The sequence below is a fragment of the Quercus suber genome, unplaced genomic scaffold, assembly GCF_002906115.3.
Source record: "Quercus suber isolate HL8 unplaced genomic scaffold, Cork oak 2.0 scaffold_114, whole genome shotgun sequence".
NCBI classification, from domain to species: domain Eukaryota; kingdom Viridiplantae; phylum Streptophyta; class Magnoliopsida; order Fagales; family Fagaceae; genus Quercus; species Quercus suber.
Window position 1 is genome coordinate 570,883 of NW_027069579.1, and position 24,052 is coordinate 594,934.

At 33.5% G+C, this 24,052-nt stretch overlaps 1 protein-coding gene and 1 long non-coding RNA gene across 3 annotated transcripts; both read left to right on the forward strand.

Annotated features, from left to right (window-relative positions):
- Window positions 1–5,754: 5,754 nt before the first annotated feature.
- Window positions 5,755–6,581, forward strand: LOC136068421 (uncharacterized). The gene is made up of 2 exons (XR_010629774.1): window positions 5,755–5,893; window positions 6,338–6,581. It is a non-coding gene; the product is annotated as an uncharacterized LOC136068421 (long non-coding RNA).
- Window positions 6,582–6,642: 61 nt separating this feature from the next.
- Window positions 6,643–16,017, forward strand: LOC111988552 (DExH-box ATP-dependent RNA helicase DExH12). 2 transcript variants are annotated; one of them, XR_010629775.1, is made up of 5 exons: window positions 6,643–9,643; window positions 10,465–10,854; window positions 11,006–14,195; window positions 15,349–15,453; window positions 15,588–16,017. XR_010629775.1 is itself a non-coding variant. In XM_024020348.2 (4 exons), exons 1-3 carry the CDS (start codon window positions 6,680–6,682, stop codon window positions 14,189–14,191), a joined length of 6,540 nt encoding a protein of 2,179 aa, XP_023876116.2. In that variant the 5' UTR covers window positions 6,643–6,679; the 3' UTR covers window positions 14,192–14,195; window positions 15,588–16,017. The 2 variants fall into 2 exon arrangements, 1 of the variants encoding a protein (XP_023876116.2); XM_024020348.2 differs by lacking the exon at window positions 15,349–15,453.
- The last annotated feature ends 8,035 nt before the right edge of the window (window positions 16,018–24,052 follow it).

Genomic DNA, 24,052 nt, shown 5'->3' on the forward strand with positions numbered 1-24,052 from the left:
GTGGATTCCCTCTTCAAGATTATAATGCCTTAATAATAATGACAACAACTCAATGACCCCTTCCTCGGTCTTCAGGCTCACACATATATAATAAATTTTTTTTTTTTTTAATTTTGGGGGGGCAATTCCCCCCTCCCCCCACACCCCCCCACACAATGATACCTCCGTCTTGGTTTATGCAAAAAGAAAAATAAATAAAACTAGATCCACGTATATAGAATATCTATAATTTGTATGCTCAAGGAATGCCAAATGCAAAACTCATTTAATAAGAGGGTAATATCTACATATCTATATGCTCTATAAAATTTCACTCACCTTTTACAATTTTTTTTTTTTAAAAGACAGGATGATATTTTCATCAAACTCGATGGATTTTGAAAGATACACATAAAAATCCGTTCGGCATTGTAACTCAACTGACACTTTCAGATATTTCTCCAAAAAAAAATAAAAAAAAAGCTGGCACTTTCTAATATTTACATCAAAAACGTTTAGAGTTCAAAATTTCAACTGCTAACTTTTTCTTTTAAAATGTTTAAAGCTTCTGTTAACTTTTTCTTTTAATATTTAGTATTCTCTATTTTTGTTAGAAGAATTTTTATTACTACTTAGCGTGTGTCTTTGGTGCACTTATTAATAATAATATCCTTTTTGAAAAAGGCAAGCTTATTACTTAAACCATTGGATTTAAGTAAATCCAATGGTAAAAAAAATGCACTTATTAATGCTGATATTCTTATAAGGATCTCATTTATTATCCTTATTTATAACATTCCATACCTACTTCTAATCTCAAAAATAGGTATATTTTTCTCTTTGCTCTCTTTCTCATCCACTACACGTTTCTCTCTCCTCCATTGCTCTTCCACCTCCATTTTCATAAGGTTCCACCTCCACAGCCATATAAAATCTGATGAATCAAAAACTCGAACTAATTAAACATAAGGCTGAAGTAAATAACTTAAAAATTGAAACTAACCTTTTGCAGAGAACAAATGAAGTGAATGCATGCATTGGAAAATATATATTCCTTGTTGAAATTCTTCACAAGCTTTGGGGAAAATCTGTTCGGATTTTGTAGTTTATTAGAACTATTAAACCAAAATCTTTGATTTCCGTGAAACAAATTAACAAAAATTAAAGTCAAATAACGTGGAGGGTGAAGATAGAGGACTAATCTTGTAGTTTATTAGAACTATTAAACTCAAAATCTGTTTGAATCAACCAATAATCACAAATGTCAACGACGCCTGTGACTTTGTTGACCCAGGTGTACTAATCTTTAAAGCCCAAATTGTTTCACACGAATCTTCCATTCAATTCTATATAACCATAAGTCCATAATATTGGAATATTCAAACCCATCTTCATCCTCCACGTTATTTGAGTTTAATTTTTGTAATTTGTTTCATGGAAATCAAATATTTTGGTTTAATAGTTCTAATAAAGTACAAGTTATTTACTTCAGCCTTATGTTTAATTAGTTCAAGTTTGTGATTCATTAGATTCTATGTGGTTGTAGAGGTAGAACCTTATGAAAATGGAGGTGGAAGAGCAATGGAGGAGTGAGAAAAGTGTAGTGGATGAGAAAGAGAGAGCGGAGAGAAAAATATACCTATTTTTGGGATTAGAGATAGGTATGGAATGTTATAAATAAGAATAATAAATGAGATCCTTATCAAAATATCAGCATTAATGAGTACATTTTTTTGACCGTTGGATCTACTTAAATCTAATAGTTTAGAAAATATGTAACTTTTTAGAGTTACACTAGGTGTAACTTGAACTCATCTCATAAGTATGACTTTACTTTTAGACAATGAATATATATTTTGTCTAAAATAAACAAGCTGATAAATAATCCTACAGGATTCTTGGAGAGAAGTGCACTACTCTTTCAAAGCAAATAAACCAAAACATACCTTTTTTTTGCTAAAAATTTATCTTGTTATTTATTTTGCACCATGTTTCCTAAATTATTTATTTTTAGAGAGAGTTTTATTTCTTAATTTTGGAGTCAAATGTGGGACCACATCATAAATATCAATCTAAGTGAGTTATTGCGTAAAAAAACTAAAGAGTTTAAAATTAATGAACATAAAAAAATTTCAAAAAATAGACAATTTACATTTTCTACCTAATAATGTTCTTACAAGATTTTTTAAAGAGTTAAAAAAAAAGAAAAAAGAATGCTTATCAAAAAAGAAAAGAAAAAAGAAAGAATGATTGTTAATAATATTGAAATTATATATGTAAGAATTATACTATACATCTTAATGTATATCTTTTAAGTATATCTATACATATGCATAGGCCTGGTTCTCAGAACCGGACCGAACCGGGAGGTCGAACTGTGAAAACTGGAAACCGGGATGAAAACCGATTTTTCAAGTTTAAAGAACCGGATTTTTTGTTAATTCTATGAACCCCTAAAACCAGGGTTGGACCGCACGAACCGGTGAGAACCGTGTGGTCCAACCCCTTAGCAATTTATTTATTTATTTATTATTTTTTTATAAAAACAACTTAACACAATTTTATTCTACTTAATTAAATTATCCATCTCTTACAAGGAATAAAAAAAAAATTATAATTATAATCTGTGGGGGGTAAAATCTCAGATCTACCAATTGGGCCTGGGGCCCTGTTTTTGAGATTACTTTATGTCCGAAGAGTAGTAACGGGTTGGGATATAGTTCATCTGAGAGCAACCAACCCAGAGATGGTGGAAGAATACAATCCGAAGAGGTCACCATTTGTCCAAGGAGGTTTTACTCCTCGGATACGAATAATTCTGATCAAATAAACGTACAGAATGCCCGAATATCCTTCCTGGTGATTTTGGTGACAAAGATAAGTTCTGGGCACACCTGGGGATGATAAGGATGAAAAAATATCTCAAGGAAAAGCTGCTACCACCGTATTTAATGCCCTGCAGCAACTTTTCTAGCCGCATTTATGTGGAGAAGACCCCTGAATAGTGCAACCTCAACTACCGCCACTCCCAAAAAGCTAGAGAAGATGCTTGATGTGACCTATACTCAAGTATATAAGCAGATGGAGGACAAGTGGACGATAGGGATGATTGGGAAAAAGGCTATATAAAGAAGAAGAGCTCCTGACAGAAGGAGGAGGAAAAAAGAGAGAGAAGAACAAAAAAATAACTTCACTGTAGCTCTGAAACTTGTATCCTAATTTCATTCAATATAATTCCTCTTCGGACACTAGGTCTACCATTGTTTTTACGTGATTGCATGTTAGATTATTCGCCAATACTATAACCAACTTTTGTTTAATTCATATCCGACCCAGTTCTTTCACCCACGCTCTACAAATTCATTATCTTGGGTTCATTGGGCTCATACTCCACATTTCGTGGGCTTGAGCTACAAAAATTGACCCTACATAATCCTTCAAAGATATTCAACTTTACTTCAAAAATTAATCATAAATTTTAATGTTTTCATGGTTATTATTTTATTTTATTAACTTTCTTATTTAATTATTAAATATATGCTTGAAAATCATTAATCCCTTACATATATAGATATATTAGTCAATTTTGCTAGTTTTATAAATTTAATATCTATATTTAGGCTTTAATTAATTATTAAATTAATTATGACGTCATCACGGTTCGACCCCAGCTCGACCTCGGTTCGACCTCAAAAACCTTGAACCTCTCCCTTTTACGGTTCAATGAATGATCCAGATCTGAAAACCTTGTGCATAGGTGTTACAAGCTAGTATATATATATACAAGGGCGTAGTCAGAAATTTTTGTTTGGGATGCCAACTTATGATACTAATTTATTAGCTTATACTAACTTTCATAAACATGCACAAACACATACCTCTGTACACATACATAACTTAGTATCCTTTATACTGAATCTTTAAAGTTTTCATTTTTAATATAAGTTACCAAATTGTCTACCAAAGTGAGTAAAAAAAAATTCAATTGAACTAATGAAATATTCAAAGACATAAATGATTCAAAACTTTATCAGACACAATAACATATTTTATAATAAAAAATTATTGTGAAAAAAAAAAATTTTCTATATAACTACTAGATCAATTGGACAATTTTTCTAAGAGCATCACTAGGCTAGATCAAATATTTGAGAGGGCCAAGTCTTATTTTTGTAGACTAATAATTAAAATGTTAAACATTTATATATAGTATTAAAATATTTTTAAAATTTTATAGGGGCCATATATATATGAGAGAGAGAGCATCAGATGATAGAGAGAGAGAGAGAGATAGAGCACAACTATATACTTTCATCTCAAATTCCATCAATCACCAACCCATTAACTCCTTTGCTTAGCTTAGCTATTCGCTTTAGATACTTCACCTTTCAAGTTTCAACTTTCAAGGGGTTTAGTTAACAAGATCAAGCACCTATCTCACAGATTTCCAAGAAGTCAAAAAAATCATCTGGAACTCCTATCATTGTTTCTTACTTCCCCCGTTAAGATCTTGCACTCTCTCTCTCTTGAATAAGTGCCATGAAGACAGTTGGCTAAGGATTTTCAAGCTTCTCCTCACCACTGTTGCTGTTGTTCCTCATTGAAGGCTTTGATTGAGAGCTACCCACACTAGCTTTGGTGTTCCTTAGCAATCAGGGCCGACCCTAGGCCTAGGCCACTTAGGCCATCACCAAGGGCCCCCTACTAGAGAAAGGCCCCAAATTTTGGGGCAAAAATTGATTTATATATATTTTTTAAAATAATTTTTTTGGAGATATTAGGAAAAAAATAGTTTTACATTTTTTCTCTACTTTTAAGAAGTATTAAAGAACTGGGTAACGCTAGAGATAATACAACTTTAAATATATGAATCTTACAAATATATGTGTATTAATTGCAAGAAATAATTCAGATAGAAAAATGTTAGAAATATTATTAATTTTACTTGAAAACCTTTACAAATTAATGTGACAGTTAATAATTTAATATGATTGTGAACGTCAACAACCTATAAAATGCATTTTTTTTTTTTTTTTTTTTGTGATTGTTGATACATCTTTGTAAGCTTCATGTTGTAAAATTTATAATATCTCTAACATCATTCATTCAAATACTTATTTATTATCTTCTTTAAGTTTCACTAATCACATTCATTACTATATCATTTGTAAGGTTTTTTTAGTAAAATTTGTTATAACTTTAGTATTTAAAAAAAAAAAAGCATATTACAAAATAAAAATAATGAATTTTTATTATAAAAAAATTATGATATTAAATACTAGTTAAATATTATTTAAGTGATAACAAAAATGCCCATTCATCAAAAAAGACCTCATTTAAATATATCACCTTAGGTCTCCAAATTTATTAGGCCGCCCCTGTCGGCAATGTAAGAAAAAAGTTTGTATTCTTGCTTCTGTTTCGGTTTGGGTTTTTGTTTGGATTTGGGTTTTGGTGAATTTAGGATTGGGTTCTCTTATAGTGATGAGGATTCGATGATTTTTTATTTGGGTTTTTCAAATGTGGGGTTTTGGGTATGGTCATTTGTGAATCTGTGGGTATTTTCTAATTTAAGTTTTGTATCAAAATGGGTCTATATAGTTTTTTTTTTTTTTTTTCGTTTAGCTTTTGCGGATGTATGATCATGAATCTGAGTTTGTAATCTGAGATTTTTGGGCCTTATGGCCCCATAGTCCTAAACCCCAATAAAGCCCATAAGGCCGAACCTAGGTAAAAGGTCGGTTTAGCTAAGAATAACGAAAACCGCCTATTGACTATGTTAACATTTCTAGACGAAGCCACAAAAACAAACATCATTCGCATTTTAATAGTGTTCTCTCTCTGTTTCTCACAGACACACAGTCTCAGCCTGCTACTTCTCATCGTAACAAAGAGGAAGAACAAGCTGTGCATTGTAAGTCGTCTCACTCTCTCTCTTTCTCACTCTGTTTTCTTTACATTCATACTTGATTTGGGTTTATGTTTATCTATCAAATTAGGGTTTTTAAAAAAAAAAAAAAAATCTGTTCCAGCAACCTAGGGTTTCTCTCTATTTGAGCCTTATTGTTAGAATCAACCCCTTTTTCACATTCTGCTCTGATTTTAACTTCTGGGTCTTTCTTAATTTCAATATCACTGTTTTCGTTTCAGTCTAAGGTTTAGGGTTTAACGGTAAAAATTTGAACCTTCTAATAATAACCCAATTTCTAATTAGGGTTTAGTGATTAATTTGTTAGACCCATTACTCTAATGATGTTGTATTCCATTGCTGTTACTTTGTTGAGATTTGTTTAGACCCGAAAAGCCTAGGGGCTAATACACTTGTTGTTTTGGATTTTTTTTTATTTTTTTATTTTAGGGGGTGTGAGATTTTGTTTTGGATAGAAGAGTAGGTTTGGAAATGGCACATTTGGGCGGTGGTGCTGAAGCACACGCCAGGCATAAGCAGTATGAGTATCGAGCCAACTCGAGTCTGGTCTTGACTACTGACTCTCGTCCACGTGACACTCATGAGCCCACGGGAGAGCCCGAATCTCTATGGGGAAAGATTGACCCCAGGAGCTTTGGTGACAGAGCATACCGGGGGAAACCCCCAGAATTGGATGAGAAGCTTAAGAAATCAAAGAAGAAGAAGGAGCGTGACCCGCTTGAATTTTAGGGGGTGTGAGATTTTGTTTTGGATAGAAGAGTAGGTTTGGAAATGGCACATTTGGGCGGTGGTGCTGAAGCACACGCCAGGCATAAGCAGTATGAGTATCGAGCCAACTCGAGTCTGGTCTTGACTACTGACTCTCGTCCACGTGACACTCATGAGCCCACGGGAGAGCCCGAATCTCTATGGGGAAAGATTGACCCCAGGAGCTTTGGTGACAGAGCATACCGGGGGAAACCCCCAGAATTGGATGAGAAGCTTAAGAAATCAAAGAAGAAGAAGGAGCGTGACCCGCTTGCTGAGCCTCCACCTAGTCGCCAGAGCAAGCGTCGCCGCCTTCAAGAAGAGAGTGTATTGAATTCATCGGAGGAAGGTGTTTACCAGCCCAAGACGAAGGAAACGAGGGCTGCCTATGAGGCTATGCTTAGCGTAATTCAGCAACAGTTGGGTGGGCAGCCACTTAGTATTGTTAGTGGTGCTGCTGATGAGATATTAGCTGTACTAAAGAATGAGACACTTAAGAACCCTGACAAGAAGAAGGAGATTGAGAAGCTTTTGAATTCTGTACCGAATGCTGTTTTTGATCAGTTGGTATCGATTGGAAGGCTTATTACTGATTACCAAGATGGGGGTGGTGATGTGGCTGGGACTGCTGCAGCTGCTGCTAATGGTGATGATGGTCTTGACGATGATGTGGGTGTTGCGGTTGAGTTTGAAGAAAATGAGGAGGAGGATGAGGAGAGTGATCTTGATATGGTGCAAGAAGATGAAGAGGAGGAAGATGATGTGGTGGAAGCCAGTAATTCTGGGGCTATGCAAATGGGGGGTGGGATTGATGATGATGATGATATGCAGGAAGCAAATGGGGGAATGAACCTTAATGTTCTAAGCATTGGTGCTTATTGGCTTCAAGGAAAGATTTCTGAAGCATTTCAAAAACAGATTGATCCGCAACAATGCCAAATTCTTGCAGAAGATGTGCTTAAGATACTAGCTGAAGGTGATGACAGGGAAGTTGAGTCGAAGCTGTTGTTGCTTCTTCAGTTCGATAAATTTAGCCTTATTAAGATTCTGTTGAGGAACCGGCTTAAGATTGTGTGGTGTACCCGCTTGGCAAGGGCCGAAGATGAAGAACAAAAGAAGAAGATTGAGGAGGAAATGATGGGTTTGGGGCCGGAATTGGTGGCAATTGTGGATCAGTTGCATGCCACGAGGGCTACTGCAAAAGAAAGGCAAAAGAACTTGGAGAAGAGTATTAGAGAAGAGGCTCGTCGTTTGAAGGATGAGAGTGGTGGAGATGGCGACAAAGGTAGGATAGGGATTGTTGATAGAGATGCGGACAGTGTTTGGGGCCAGCGCCAGTTGCTTGATCTTGACAGTATTGCTTTTGAACAAGGTGGTCGTTTGGTGGCTTCAAAAAAGACTGAGCTTCCGGATGGATCTTATAGGCATTCTAGCAAGGGATATGAAGAAATTCATGTGCCTGCATTGAAGCCAAAGCCATTTGATCCAAATGAGAAACTTATAAAAATATCTGACATGCCAGACTGGGCACAACCAGCTTTCAAAGGAATGAAGGAGTTGAACAGGGTACAGAGTAAAGTCTATGAGACTGCCCTTTTTAAAGCTGACAATATCCTCTTATGTGCTCCCACTGGGGCAGGGAAAACTAATGTTGCAGTGCTCACCATACTTCAGCAGATAGCATTGAACAGGAATTCAGATGGTTCATTTAACCATAGTGATTATAAGATTGTATATGTTGCACCTATGAAAGCTCTTGTCGCTGAAGTTGTTGGAAATTTATCTAATCGTTTGCAGTATTATGATGTTAAAGTCAGGGAGCTAAGTGGAGACCAGTCATTGACTCGCCAACAAATTGAAGAAACTCAAATTATTGTCACAACTCCTGAGAAGTGGGATATCATTACCAGGAAGTCAGGTGATCGAACTTATACACAACTTGTGAAACTTCTTATCATTGATGAGATTCATCTTCTTCATGATAACAGAGGACCTGTGCTAGAAAGTGTTGTTGCTAGAACTGTTAGACAGATTGAAACTACAAATGAGCATATTCGGTTGGTTGGGCTATCTGCTACACTACCTAATTATGAAGATGTGGCGTTGTTCTTACGGGTTGATACCAAGAAAGGAGGATTGTTCCACTTTGACAATAGTTACAGACCTGTCCCTCTTTCTCAGCAGTATATTGGAATCACAGTGAAGAAGCCACTGCAGAGGTTCCAGTTGATGAATGATGTCTGTTATGAAAAGGTAATGGCAGTGGCAGGGAAGCATCAAATACTAATTTTTGTCCACTCAAGGAAGGAAACAGCCAAAACAGCCCGTGCCATACGAGATACTGCTCTTGCTAATGATACTCTTGGTAGATTTTTGAAAGAGGACAGTGCAAGTCGTGAGATTCTCCACTCTCAAACTGATCTGGTCAAGAGCAATGAACTTAAAGATCTATTGCCATATGGTTTTGCAATTCATCATGCTGGGTTGGCAAGGGCTGACCGCCAGCTTGTTGAGGAGTTGTTTTCTGATGGGCATGTGCAAGTTTTGGTTTCTACTGCGACACTTGCTTGGGGTGTGAATTTGCCTGCTCACTCAGTGATTATTAAGGGGACCCAGATTTATAATCCAGAAAAGGGAGCATGGACTGAACTTAGTCCTCTGGATGTTATGCAGATGCTGGGTCGTGCAGGAAGGCCCCAGTATGATTCTTATGGGGAGGGCATAATCATTACTGGTCATAGTGAACTTCAATATTATCTTTCTCTAATGAATCAACAGCTCCCCATTGAAAGTCAGTTTGTGTCAAAATTGGCTGATCAATTGAATGCAGAAATTGTTCTCGGAACTGTTCAAAATGCTAGAGAAGCCTGTAATTGGATTGGGTACACGTACTTGTTTGTCCGTATGGTGCGGAACCCTACGCTATATGGTTTACCGCATGATATTATTGATAGAGATAAGTTTTTGGAAGAGCGGAGGGCTGATTTGGTAAGCATCATTTTCTCTTGTTTTGCATTTCATTGCATCTTTTGTTGTCTTTCTCATTTTATCTGATTTCTGCTGCTGTCTCTGGCGCCTTTAATTTCTTTGGCTGTGACCTTCAAAGTTCCAACACCCACCCACCCCACAGAAAAGGGAGGGGGGGGGGGTGTGGAGGGTGTTGTGGAGTGGTTGTGGGGTCCCCAATACCCAGAGAAAAAAAAATGCAGTTTTGTTGGTTACATGGATGCTATGATATTTCACTAAATGTTAGAAAATTTCCACCCTTTAATTTTTTATTATCTAAGTTGGTTGAAGTTAAAGAACAGTAGGTACTTTGTTATATATAAATTGTAATGCCTGCAAACACATAGTGCAATGTATGCTGTTGAGCTGGGTGTGGATGAAGAATATTTCCTTTTAGCATTGGATTGCATTTTGTTTAATTCATGTCCCAGTTATGTGATACTGGTAAACTTTCTTCCTTTTATGCTTGGTATAACAAGTGTGCACAAATTTGAGACTAATTACTGTTATACAAATATTTATGTTTGATGATTTAACTGGGACAAGGTTAAAGTATATGTTGTGTAAGTTGATATGTTTTATTCCACATCTTTTCTGTGGGTATGCGAGGCATTCTGCTATGTCCACATTATATTTTAGATCTGGTTGTTCTGTTATGATGGCATTCTTACGAAATTTTGTTTATAGTTCATATTAGTGCTTTGCTGTACTTTTTAACTTTTGTAATTTATCAGTTTACCTCTTCATATACTGCTTGTGATTGTATCCATCACAGTTGTCTCATTTTATTTTTTTGGGTACAGATCCATTCTGCTGCAACCATATTGGACAAAAATAATTTGGTGAAGTATGATAGAAAAAGTGGATATTTCCAGGTAACGGACTTGGGTCGCATTGCTAGCTACTACTATATTACTCATGGGACGATATCCACGTATAACGAGCATTTGAAGCCCACTATGGGGGATATTGAGCTTTGTCGGTTGTTCTCACTCAGTGAAGAATTCAAATATGTTACAGTGAGACAAGATGAGAAGATGGAACTTGCAAAGCTTTTAGATCGTGTTCCTATTCCTATCAAGGAAAGCTTGGAAGAGCCTAGTGCCAAGATTAATGTTTTGCTGCAAGCATATATTTCACAGTTGAAGCTTGAAGGCCTTTCATTAACATCTGACATGGTGTTCATAACTCAGGTTTGTTTATATATTGTTTACTTATTTTTCATATTTTCCCTTTTGTTTATAGTTAGCTCTAGTGTTTCCTTTGTTTCTTTTGACTTCTGTTTGTTCTTTGGTTGAGCTTCTTTGTCTGTGTTTGCTTATTTGTTTCCGTCTTCTTGTTCAGAGTGCGGGACGTCTTATGCGAGCTCTTTTTGAGATTGTCTTGAAACGTGGTTGGGCTCAATTGGCTGAGAAGGCTTTAAACTTATGCAAAATGGTTAACAGGAGGATGTGGAGTGTCCAAACACCTCTTCGCCAATTCCATGGAATCCCAAATGATATTTTGATGAAGTTGGAGAAGAAGGATTTGGCCTGGGATAGGTATTATGACCTTTCATCACAGGAGATAGGGGAGCTTATTCGCATCCCAAAGATGGGAAGAACGCTTCACAAGTTCATCCATCAATTCCCTAAGCTTAACCTTGCAGCGCATGTTCAGCCAATTACTCGCACTGTTTTGAGGGTTGAGCTCACAATAACACCGGACTTTCAGTGGGAGGACAAAGTTCATGGATATGTGGAGCCATTTTGGGTGATTGTAGAGGATAATGATGGTGAATACATTCTTCATCATGAATATTTTATGCTGAAGAAGCAGTATATTGATGAAGATCACACTTTGAATTTCACAGTGCCAATTTATGAACCATTGCCACCTCAGTACTTCATCCGTGTTGTGTCAGATAGATGGCTTGGGTCACAAACTGTTTTACCTGTTTCTTTCAGGCACCTCATCTTGCCAGAAAAGTATCCTCCACCGACAGAGCTATTGGACTTGCAACCGCTGCCTGTGACAGCCTTAAGGAATCCAGCATATGAAGCTCTTTATAAGGATTTTAAGCATTTTAATCCTGTTCAGACGCAGGTATTCACTGTTTTGTATAATACTGATGACAATGTCTTGGTTGCTGCACCAACAGGAAGTGGGAAGACCATATGTGCAGAGTTTGCTATCCTGAGGAACTATCAAAAAGGACCTGAGAGTGTTATGCGTGTTGTATATATTGCACCTCTTGAAGCACTGGCCAAGGAACGGTATCGCAATTGGGAGAGGAAGTTTGGTAAGGGTGGTCTTAAAATGCGGGTGGTTGAATTAACGGGGGAGACTGCTACAGATTTGAAACTTCTTGAGAAGGGTCAGATAATAATCAGTACTCCTGAGAAATGGGATGCTTTGTCACGCCGCTGGAAACAGAGAAAACATGTTCAACAGGTCAGCCTTTTCATCGTTGATGAACTCCACTTGATTGGGGGTCAAGGTGGTCCCATCTTGGAGGTGGGTGTTTCTCGGATGAGGTATATTGCAAGCCAAGTTGAGAACAAGATACGAATTGTGGCTCTGTCAACTTCTCTTGCAAATGCAAAGGATCTTGGGGAATGGATTGGTGCTACTGCTCATGGCCTTTTCAACTTTCCTCCTGGTGTCCGTCCAGTGCCATTGGAAATACACATTCAAGGGGTAGATATAGCTAATTTTGAAGCCAGGATGCAAGCAATGACAAAACCAACATACACTGCGATTGTTCAACATGCCAAAAATGGGAAGCCTGCTCTTGTTTTTGTTCCAACAAGGAAGCATGTCCGACTCACTGCTGTGGATCTGATGACATATGTGGCTGGTGATGGCAGTAAGTCATTTTTATTGCAGACTCCTGAAGAACTCAAGCCTTTCATTGACAAAATTAATGATGAAATGTTGAAAGCCACTTTACGTCATGGAGTGGGCTACTTGCATGAGGGCTTAACTAAGTTGGATCAAGAAGTTGTGTCACAGCTGTTTGAGGCTGGGTGGATTCAGGTTTGTGTCATGAGCAGTTCAATGTGTTGGGGAGTTTCATTGTCAGCCCATTTGGTGGTGGTGATGGGAACGCAATATTATGATGGTCGGGAAAATGCACACACTGATTACCCTGTTACTGATCTGTTGCAAATGATGGGTCATGCCAGTCGACCTTTGTTAGATAATTCTGGGAAATGTGTCATCCTTTGCCATGCACCTCGTAAAGAGTACTACAAGAAGTTCTTGTATGAAGCATTCCCGGTTGAAAGCCATTTGCACCACTTTCTACATGATAATCTGAATGCTGAAATTGTTGCTGGAATTATTGAGAACAAGCAAGATGCTGTGGATTATCTTACATGGACATTTATGTACAGGAGGCTCACACAAAATCCCAACTATTACAATCTTCAGGGAGTTAGTCACAGGCATCTCTCTGATCATCTGTCAGAGCTTGTAGAGAACACATTGAGTGATTTGGAATCGAGTAAGTGTGTTGCTATTGAGGATGACATGGACCTTTCTCCTTTGAATCTGGGCATGATAGCATCATATTATTACATCAGTTACACTACTATAGAGCGTTTCAGTTCTTCTTTGACTTCCAAAACAAAGATGAAGGGTCTTCTGGAGATCCTGGCTTCGGCTACAGAGTATGCACTTCTTCCTATACGACCTGGGGAGGAAGAGGTGGTTAGGAGGCTGATTAATCACCAGAGGTTTTCATTTGAAAATCCCAAATGTACAGATCCACATGTGAAAGCTAATGCACTTCTTCAGGCCCACTTTTCAAGGCAAAATGTTGGTGGGAACCTAGCATCAGACCAGCGAGAGGTGCTTCTTTCTGCTAGTAGATTGCTTCAGGCAATGGTTGATGTTATTTCAAGCAATGGCTGGCTGAGCCTTGCTCTTCTTGCAATGGAAGTCAGCCAAATGGTGACACAGGGCATTTGGGAGCGTGATTCCATGCTTTTACAGCTTCCCCACTTCACAAAGGAGTTGGCCAAGAAATGCCAAGAAAACCCTGGAAAGAATATTGAGACCGTTTTTGATTTGGTGGAGATGGAGGATGATGAGAGGCGTGAGTTGCTGCAGATGTCAGATGAGCAGTTGCTTGATATTGCACGATTTTGCAACCGTTTTCCCAATATTGATATGACATATGAAGTGCTTGAGAATGACAATGTGAGGGCTGGGGAGGATATCACTCTGCAAGTCACCCTTGAGCGAGATCTTGAGGGAAGGACGGAGGTGGGACCTGTTGATGCTCCCAGGTATCCAAAGGCCAAAGAAGAAGGGTGGTGGCTTGTTGTTGGTGATACCAAAAGTAACCAGTTGCTTGCCATCAAGAGAGTTTCCCTGCAAAGGAAGGCAAAGGTTAAGCTTGAATTTGCTGCTCCTGCAGATGCTGGAAAGAAGCCATACACCCTCTATTTCATGTGTGATTCATATTTGGGTTGTGACCAGGAGTATAGCTTCAGTGTTGATATCAAAGAAGCAGGCCCGGATGAAGACAGTGGGAGAGAATAAACAGGTCATCCTTTTTATTTGCTTTTGGTTCATTTTAATTTTTGCTTTCTGCTATCTTAAACATGGTTGTAATTTTTGCTTTGACATTGTGAATCGGTACTTATGTGACTTCCGCATGTTTTGAAGCAATTGGATGTTAACTAAATGTTTTCTGCTTTTATATGTCTAATTATTTTGTTTGGATTGGGAATTGATTGAATGTGATGTGTTTATCTGTGCTTCATTTGGTTGGAGTGAAAGAACAGTTTGTGGGTTTCTAATCTGTGCATTGAAAAACTGTAGCTTTTATATAGCAGCCTCAAGCTTTTATATTTTTTGGCTACACATTATCTTTGAGCTGGTATAAGGTGCCCTGGCTTTATGCTTGCTGTTAATTTTTCTGAAGGCTAGTTTTCTAAGTCTATGGATTCTCCTCATCTATGCTGGTCTTAGTTTCCAGGTTTGCTTTGGATTCTGTCTGTCTGACAATGTAGTGTCTGCCCATTCTAATGGATCAGGCCTGTGCCTCCCATGTTGGAGAAGTTCAATTTTAGCATGGCTGCGTTACTGTTAGTTATAAAGGTGCAAGAACCTTATGTTTCACCACTAAAATGCAAGATTAGATTGGGGAAAAAAAGTGGTTGCAAATGAAGGTAGTACAAGTAAACACGTCAGTGATTAGTTGTTTGCAAACAGGAAAACTAGCAGACTTTGGTCCAGATTGAGCTCATCTAAGTAGCCAACAAATAAGCTTTTTGGTCTATGCTGGATTTGATAGATTATCCAGTTTACTTTATGGATACTTGCTAGATGAGTCAACTGTCTCCCTGATCAGTGTAACCTAAAGAAAATAGCTTTAAGTTTTTAACCCCATTCATCAAGCTTTTCCTAACAACCGATTCTCAAAAAAAAAAAAAAAAAAAAAAATTATCCAAACTATCATATCAACTGTCCATTGCTTTTGGGTTTTACCTTTCTCACTACATTTTCTGGGAAAAGCTTATAGTGTTGTAATCTCTTTTCACTAGTGTAATTTATATTTGGTTCTAACCTTTTTAGGATGAAATGTGGTTCTAATCTTGGGTGGGAAGGAAATGCATAAATAGTTCTATTAATGGTTCTATGTTTAGCAGTAACACCTTGGATAAACTGCTGAAAGTTAATGTTCATCTATGCAGTTTATTAGTAAGTAGTGTGCTATAGAAGGTTTATAAGCAAACCATCAATTGTGAAGTCTTTCCTAGGGGACATTTTCCAGATTATTTGTTGCTAATTTTTTACAGGTATTGGAATTCTCAAGCATCAAAATCTGTATTCAAGTAAATGATGTTATCACTAGAGGCAGCAGAAATTCTAATAATTATCTTTCATTATTTGCAGCATTGGCCTAATCTTTTTTTTTTTTGGGTGAATGCAGCATTAGCCTAATCTAACGGCTTGGGAATGGACACTTGGAATTCATAAGATGAATTAAAGGCTTGTATTCGGGTACTGTGAACCGGCCTCCCTGCACAAGGAAAAATGACAGTATAAATAACTTGAGTATACCATAGTTCAATCATTGTACAATGACCTTTGTGTAATGGTTTTCTTGTATTGGCACTAGTTTCTTGGCCATCTCTTTATAAAGGTTTTATCTGATGCAATCTAGAGCCTTTGATCCTAAGTAGTTGATGAAAAGTCTTTTTTATGTGCATTCATAAGCTTTAAATGGAATCAAATGTGGTAATTACACTACATGATCCTGATTATACATTTAAATAGGAATGGTTGATGTGGAGTTGGTAACTTTGTTATGGATGATATTTTAACTTGTTTATACAATATCATGTCTGATTTCTTTTTTCCTCGTTAGGAGTTATCCAATTTTTAAAATTGTATTCATGTCTAGATTCTATTATTATGATTGTGACTACCATTATAATGTAGTATATATAGAGAATGAGAGGGAAGTAAATTGGAGGAAGAAAAATAATGAATTGTTTAAATACTGTTTAAATAATGACTTGTTTATGGATAATTGATGAGTAGATGGTTCAATAGTGTTTTATATACAGGGATTTAGCAGTCTAATGACATATAAGTTACAGAATTTACTAAATACCTGTTTTTACATTTATTTTCTATATATTTTACATTCAAACAAAATCGTAATTGCTATGATTTTAAATGATGGGAATCCCAAACATTTGTGAATTTGTGTATAAATAACAATGTTTTCACTTTTCATCCATCAATATTATTTTAGCTTGATAGATTGGTATTTCTTGGTATTTTCAAGAGAGATATGTAATGTTTAAATTAAATCCTCTCTCTCTCTCTCTGCATATGATGAATTATTATTATTATTATTAAAAAAAAAAATCTTTTCTACTTTTTCATTGTGAATGGACAAAAATTCCATATTTTGTCCACATTTTGCATCCTGCGATTGATTTTGCAGGCTATCATTTTCTTCTTCTTTCTTCTTTTATTATTATTATTATTATTTATTTATTTATTTATTTTTTGGCTGAGTTTATAGGCTATTATTCACCTTTGGCCAGCGCCTTCTCAATTATTATCCTAGAGCAACATACTCTACAGCTAAAGCGTAAAGTCAAATGAAAAAAATAGGGTTATGCTAATGAGTGCCCTAAGGGCACTCGTTAATAATCTATTTTAAGAAAGTTTTGATACCACTTTTATGAGAAATGAAAAAAACTGTCAAAATATTATTTATTTATTTATTTTTTTCATAAAAATTTTCTTTAAATAAATTATTAATCAGTGCTTTAAAACACTCATTAGCATTTCTCTAAAAAATAAAACTAAGAAAATACATAAATAATGTAATCATGTATCTCGGTTGAAGTCTTGTAATCATTGGGCTTACTGCCAAGTGGTTTGGGGATGGAGGTATCCAGTTCCAGTCTCATAATTATGTTGTAATAAGCATATAAAGAAAAGAAAAATAAATCAGTAACACTATAAAACATTTTATCTAGTAGACCAAGCTTGATATTAATATGGATTCTCAATTTGAACGATACATGATTTTTGCAAATTTTTTTTTTTAAATAATATATCATATACTTAATCTTCGAATAACATGGGTTATTACATATGTAATGAATTATTGATTCGTTGACATTTTTTTTTACTATTTATTTAAAGCTTAATATATGAAAATTATATAACTCCCCGTGCACTCTAAGTTGTTATTTATTATCATTATTATGTAAGCCTAATATTCTTTCACACTTCTACGGTTTATTATAAATCTAAATTTTGAATACTTATCAAAATAGAAGAACAAAAATTGGATGCTATATAAAAAAAAAATCAAGGCACATATGAACTTTTTCATTGGTTTCTCAATAAAATTTTTACATATTCAAATTTCATGTTTAAATATTTTTATACTTAAATTGATAGCTGAAATTAATTTGTTACTAACTTTATATGGATTTTTAATTTATATGAAGAGGAAGTACATCTTTTATTATTAAGAAAAAAACATAACAAATTATGTGACTACAACTCCCAACAAAAGGCGGGAAAGAGGATATTGCATCTCTCTCTGCTTAGTCTGATTACTGCGTGTAAGAAAATTATATAAAAAAATAAAAAAATAAAAAAAATAAAAAGAAAGAAAGAAAGAAGAAGTGTAGTACAAGTAAATACATCATTGATTAGTAACTAGAAAACTATAGCAGACTTTGGTCTGGATTGAGTTCATCACTACCCCACAAATGAATTATTTGATTTATGTTGGATTTGATAGATTATCTGGTTCTGGTTAATTTCTCTTTTTATCCTATTTTTGGTTTTTTTAGGTTTTAACAATAACTAAACTAGATTGGTGTTTTTTTCCTGGTTAAACCGGATGGTATGGTTCGATTTTTAAAACCATGATTAGAATACTTAAACTCTGCAAATGCTTTGTCCACATACATAATTACGTTCAAAAATTAAAAAATTGAAAAGTCATGCGTGAGAGAGTTAGTATGTGTGTGTATACATATATACTTTGACACGGTCTCAAAGAAATAAAGTTAATTTCTCTTTGTATCCTATTTTCGGTTTTTTTTTTTTTTTTTTTTTTTAAGTTTTAACAATAACTAAACAAGATTGGTGTTTGGTTCTTGGTTAAACCGGATGGTATGGTTCGATTTTTAAAACCATGATTAGAATACTTAAACTCTGCAAATGCTTTGTCCACATACAAAATTACGTTCAAAAATTAAAAAATTGAAAAGTCATGCGTGGGAGAGTTAGTGTGTGTGTACATATATACTTAGACACGATCTCGAAGAAATAAAATTCAGGTGAATGACAATGTTATTCCATTGAATCGGGTTTTTATTGAAGCAAAAAGGTTCTTATCCCTGTATAGAAAAACTAAAGGTAACCCAATGAGGAAACCATGGCCTGCAGTGGTTATTGGAAGCCTCCGGATCAAGATGGGTTCAACTGTTCAAGACAAATTTTGATGGGGCTATGTTCCATGATTTTGGAGAAGCTGGTATAGGTGTTGTGATAAGAAAGAATAAAGGGGAAGTTATGACAGCCTTGTCTGAAAAAATCCCCCGACTCCCTTACAGTTCTTGAAATATTTCAGCACTTGAAATATTTCAGCACGGCAAGCTGTCCTTTTTGTCCATGAAGTTGGTCTCAGAGGTTCAATTATGGAGGAGACTCAGAAATTGTCATCAATTCTCTTTTGGAAGAGTAATATGTTTCATTTTGCTTTTGGTCATTTAGTTAAAGACGCCTTATGTAAACTCTTTACAAAGTTATTGTTTCTCTCATACCTATAGACATGACAATTCTGATACGGATGATTTTGCTAAGGGAGTTAGGTTTTATTCTCCGCTTTTAGCCTAGATGGAGTCTGTTCCTCCAGACATTAGTAATTTATAACTTTAAGTAATATTAAACCACTTAATGAATTTTTATAAGATTAATGTTTAAAAAATTCAATTGTTGGATTACATGTTTTCTATGTTTTTATAAGATCTATGAACTTATCTCTTATACATGATTTTATATAAATTTGATGAAATTCTGTTCAATAAAATAATAGCATCTTATAACAAAAATTAGACTAAAATGCAAAATCCACCCTCTAAGTTTCTTTAGAATTTATTTCAATTCTCTGAGTTTCAGATTTATTCAATTAAGGTATTTCTGTCAACTTTTGTTAAAATTTTTTGAAAAAAAAAATTCTGAAAAATATTTTTCAATCATTAATTGAAAATTTTTAATTTAAAAAAAATGAAGAAAATTTTAAAAAATTGGAAAATTAATCACAACATATAACAAAATTGATAAAAAAAAAAGCCTTAATTGAATAAAACTGAAAGTTAGAAAACTGAAATGAGGGTATATTTTGTATTTTATCGAAAATAATAATAATAATAATTGAGGTTTTGCCAAGTAGCACTCTCTTTAAAAAGATAATTGATTTTTTTTTTTTTGAAATAAAATACATCATTCTTGATTTATTACACTTATTAGATGCCACATCAGTTATATACTAAACTCAATAGATTTCAATTAGCAATAAATAGGACTAATGGATATGATAGAGGGATGTTAATCATCAAAAACCCTTTGTTTTCCTTATTTCTCCGTCTAAATGTTTTCTTATTTTTATGCCTAATCCTCTTCCCTTATAACCAAATGCCTACTCTTCCTAAACCACTACATGCCTTCTCCTATGTCTATGGTGCTAAATTACCAATTCTATATTCTATAATTTGCACAAACTCAAATAGCATTCAGATTATTCAAGAACACATGAATCTTCCAAAAAACCATATGTTTATTCACCTGGGATAATAAACAACAATAATTCTTATCTTCCCCTTGCTTCGTGTCATAAGGGTTGTGGTTCAATATGGTAATTTTTTTTTTGTTTAAATTGATACTAAGATGCTCTTTTACTTACTTATGCTTTTCATTTGCTAATTATCATTCTTATGGGCATTTGGGGCTTGGGGCTCTATAACGTGATATCGTCATATAATAAGATGCTCTTTATGTCATTTTTTTATTTGCTAATTGTTGTTTTTATCAAGTTCTATTAATAGATTAAGATTGTCAATTTTTTTTTTTTTTTTTTTTTTTTTTTTATCTATTAATAGATTAAGATTGTCATTTTTTTTTTTTTTTTTTTTTGCGGTTAATTTTAAGCATAACAAACTTATGTTGTTTTTAAAAAAAAAATTATTTGTGTTTCTACATTTTGTTTTTGATAGATATAAAACTTTCTAAACTCATCAATGCATTGCTCAATGTGTAGAAGGATCTATCATTTCAACTTCAATGGAATGAACTCAATTGTTATTTTCTTGGTCCTTTTTCCTTTTGGTTTTTGATGTTAGTATAGGTGTTAAGCTGATGCTTCAATTTCATTATACACAATTTGATTCTATTGTGTTTGTTGGTTGATCTTATACATTCAAAAGAGTAACTTTCATAAAGATATATTAAAATTGAAGTTGTTATGTGCTTCATTTTCATTTTATGTGCTTCATTTGAGGTTGTAAGTTTTTTTATTAGAGAGATTTTATTCAACAAGCGCTTATGTTATTGAAAGTTTGTAACATTAAAAATATAATTAGTGTAATCAGTTAAATTAGTATCTATTGATTTGTCGTTCCATGAATGTGAGAATGCATTAAGCCATATTCAAAAATGTTTTTATTTATTTTTGTTTTTTACTATTGATTTGAATTATGATATTGGCTTACTCATAATTAGTTTCTTTGGCAACAATTGATACACATGCAATCAAGAGTATAACAAAAATTATGCTCTTCCCATTGAATTCCAAACAATGGGCTAATGTTTTATATTAGCCAAACAACTTAAATCTTTAATATGCCTTTATTACTTTAAATGCTTTAGATAGAGTCAATGATAACTTTTCAATTTACTTTTTTTTTTTTGCATAAGAACAAAGTTCAATGTAGATTTAATGGATTGGGTAATATGATTATTTGTCTCTATACATTTGACCAGTTAAGCATAATTACCAACCTACTTAACAGTTGCTCATCAAGAACTAAGTTCAATGTAGAATTGTAAGAGTCAGATTCAATGAATTGGGTAATATAATTATTTATCTCTACACATTTATCCAATCAAATATAAATAACAACCTCCTTAAAAGTTGTCTTTCAAAATAAACTTTGATGGAGCTATTTTTAAAGAATAAAGCAAAAATAGGAGTTTTGATTTATGATGATAATAAGTTGCTCATTGCAGCATTGAGTTGCAAAGGGAGAGAAATTTGGATTTATATGCTTCAATCTGAGGAAAGTAATTCTTGGTTGGGAGCAATAGTAGAGGGAGCTGGTATCTCATGCGCCTCATGCATGAAAGATTTTTCCATGGTAGAGGTAGCAATATTAATAATAAGTATTATGCATCGTCATAAAGATAATTTCATATAAAAAATATATAGTTTTTTATAAAATATTTTAAAATAAATTTATACGGTACCCGTGTATCGCATGGGATATCAACTAGTCTATATATTACTAAAAGTTAAAGCGTAGCGTTTAATACTGTTGTGCTTACGTTGAGCCATGTCAGCGTTCACGTCATTATCTTTTTTCTTTCCATTTTTTTATAATTTTTTTTAATAATTTTTTTATATTTCATATTTACACTTCTCTAACCTTTCTCCCTCCCATACCTTTTCATTTCTCCACTACTTCTCCAACCTTTCTCCTTCCCTCATCTTCTCATCTCCTCACTACCCTTTACATTAATACCATTCTTCATCTTTCTCTTCATCTTCCTCTATTTTTGTTTCTTTTTATTTACACCCTCTTACTATAAATTTGGCACTATCTCTTTTATTCTATGCATGGTTTTCCCTTACAAAAAAAAAGGTTCTCTCTCTCACTCTCACACACACACACACACACACACAAAATTTTTGGGTGGATTTTTATTTTTTATTTTTCTTGCATCTTCGCTTTAGGTTGATAATTTTTTATATTCTTTAATCTACTTTAGGTTAATGCGATTCAGTTTTGTTTTTTTTTTTAATTGTTGTTGTTGTTGTTTTTGTTTTTTTTTTTTATTGTTAAATGTTATCTTATTGCGTTATAGAGGATTAAATATAAAAATATAATATTATTCTACTACAAAGCATAATTTTGACAATTTAATTTGGTAGTTATTGTAATTTGATAGTATGATTTTTATAGTGCTCAATTTAGATGCTACACTATGAGACTTTAATCATTTTTGTTTATTTTTTAAAAATTTGTGGTGGACTAAGTACTCTTAATAATTGTATTAGAAGTACTCTATAATACTATTTATTTAAAGAAAAACAAAGGTTGGCTAAACAAAAATTATTGGATGAGAGTCAAATTTTATCTTTCGCAATTTTACTTTAATTATTATTATTATTATTTTATAACAATGCATATATAGAAATTTAATTCATAGATTTTGCTAATAATTGTTTATTTCATAATATGTTTTGGGTGGACGAAATTACAATTTCTACAAAAAAATAAAAAACCTTAATAGATTATAAACAACAAATTGTTTTCCTAATCAGTCCAATTAATCATAGTTAATTTTTATTAATTTTTTTAGTTACTTTTTCAGTGTTTTGGATTGTAGGCAGAAAAAATAAGTTTGAGAAAGTTTGTTTAAAACTAAAAGAATAGTTTCCAAATTTTGTATTCTTTTTAATGATTCACAAGATGTTATAAATAACTTTTATTAAAAAATAAATATTTTCGTTAACTTGCCTTTTGAATTTTTGAGGAAAACTGTATTTTTTTATTTTTATTTTAGTAGGACAAAAATAATTAAATTTATGATTTATGATTGTTCCTATATTACATTTATGATTATTCTTATAATAAATAAAAATATAATTACAAAATACATTACTCATTATTAAATTAGTTTAAATTGTATAAATTTTTTTTAATAAAACTACCATAAAAATAATTATCATGCGCAACGCACAGGTTCATGGCTAGTATATATATAAAATTAGAGACCTTATGCTAGAGAGTATGAAGTTGAGCCATGTGGCGCATTCCTTGAAGTTTTCTTTATTTTTATTATTATTTTTTTCTTTATTTAGTTTTCCACTTCAACAAAGTTTGCATTTATATTAAAGTATTAGGTCATTGAATTAGCCAATAGAGTAATGCATATTTTAATTATCTATTGTTGTGCATTAATTATTTCTGTTAAATGAATTCATATGATTATTTTTATAAACTCTATAGAAAATAATTTTCTGTTGGAATAATAATAATAGATTTAGAATATGACATTCTTACTCATGTTCAGTTGTTTTGACAACAATTTTCACAAAAGCCATAAAAAAAAATTTGTGAATTCACTAAAATTAATCTTAATCTTTTAAATTTCCAAACTCCTTTGCGTGTGTGTGTGTGAGCTTGCGCTTGTATGTATGTGTGTGGAAATAACATTGTAGCATATATTCTATGTAATTAGAAAGATTATTAATATAATAAATAAGTTTATTTTGTTATATTAATTATTTTAAGCATAATGAAATTTTTATATCATTTTTCTAAGATTTATGTGAGAAACAATTGATTTGAAATATGGCATTTTTACTCAAATTTAGGTTTTTTTTTTTTTTTTTTTTTTTTTTTTTTTTTTTAAAATATGGCATTTTTACTCGAATTTAATTTTTTTTTTTTTTTTTTTTGCAACAATTGAAACCATGTCCAACAAAAAGGGGAAATTTTTTTTGGCAACACACAATCAAGAATGTAAAAAAAATAATAATTGAAGGATATTTGCATTTTTTAGTAGGCATAAAACATGCCTATCTATATTAGCTACTATATCATACAATTTTCAATTTGTAAACACACA

What these genes read in the sequence shown, in the direction of transcription:
- LOC111988552 (XM_024020348.2), top strand. Translation starts at nt 6,680, where the DNA reads ATGGCACATTTGGGCGGTGGTGCTGAAGCACACGCCAGGCATAAGCAG. An exon ending in AAGAGCGGAGGGCTGATTTG is followed by an intron (nt 9,644 to 10,464) that starts GTAAGCATCATT and finishes TTTTGGGTACAG; the next exon opens with ATCCATTCTGCTGCAACCAT. An exon ending in ACATGGTGTTCATAACTCAG is followed by an intron (nt 10,855 to 11,005) that starts GTTTGTTTATAT and finishes CTTCTTGTTCAG; the next exon opens with AGTGCGGGACGTCTTATGCG.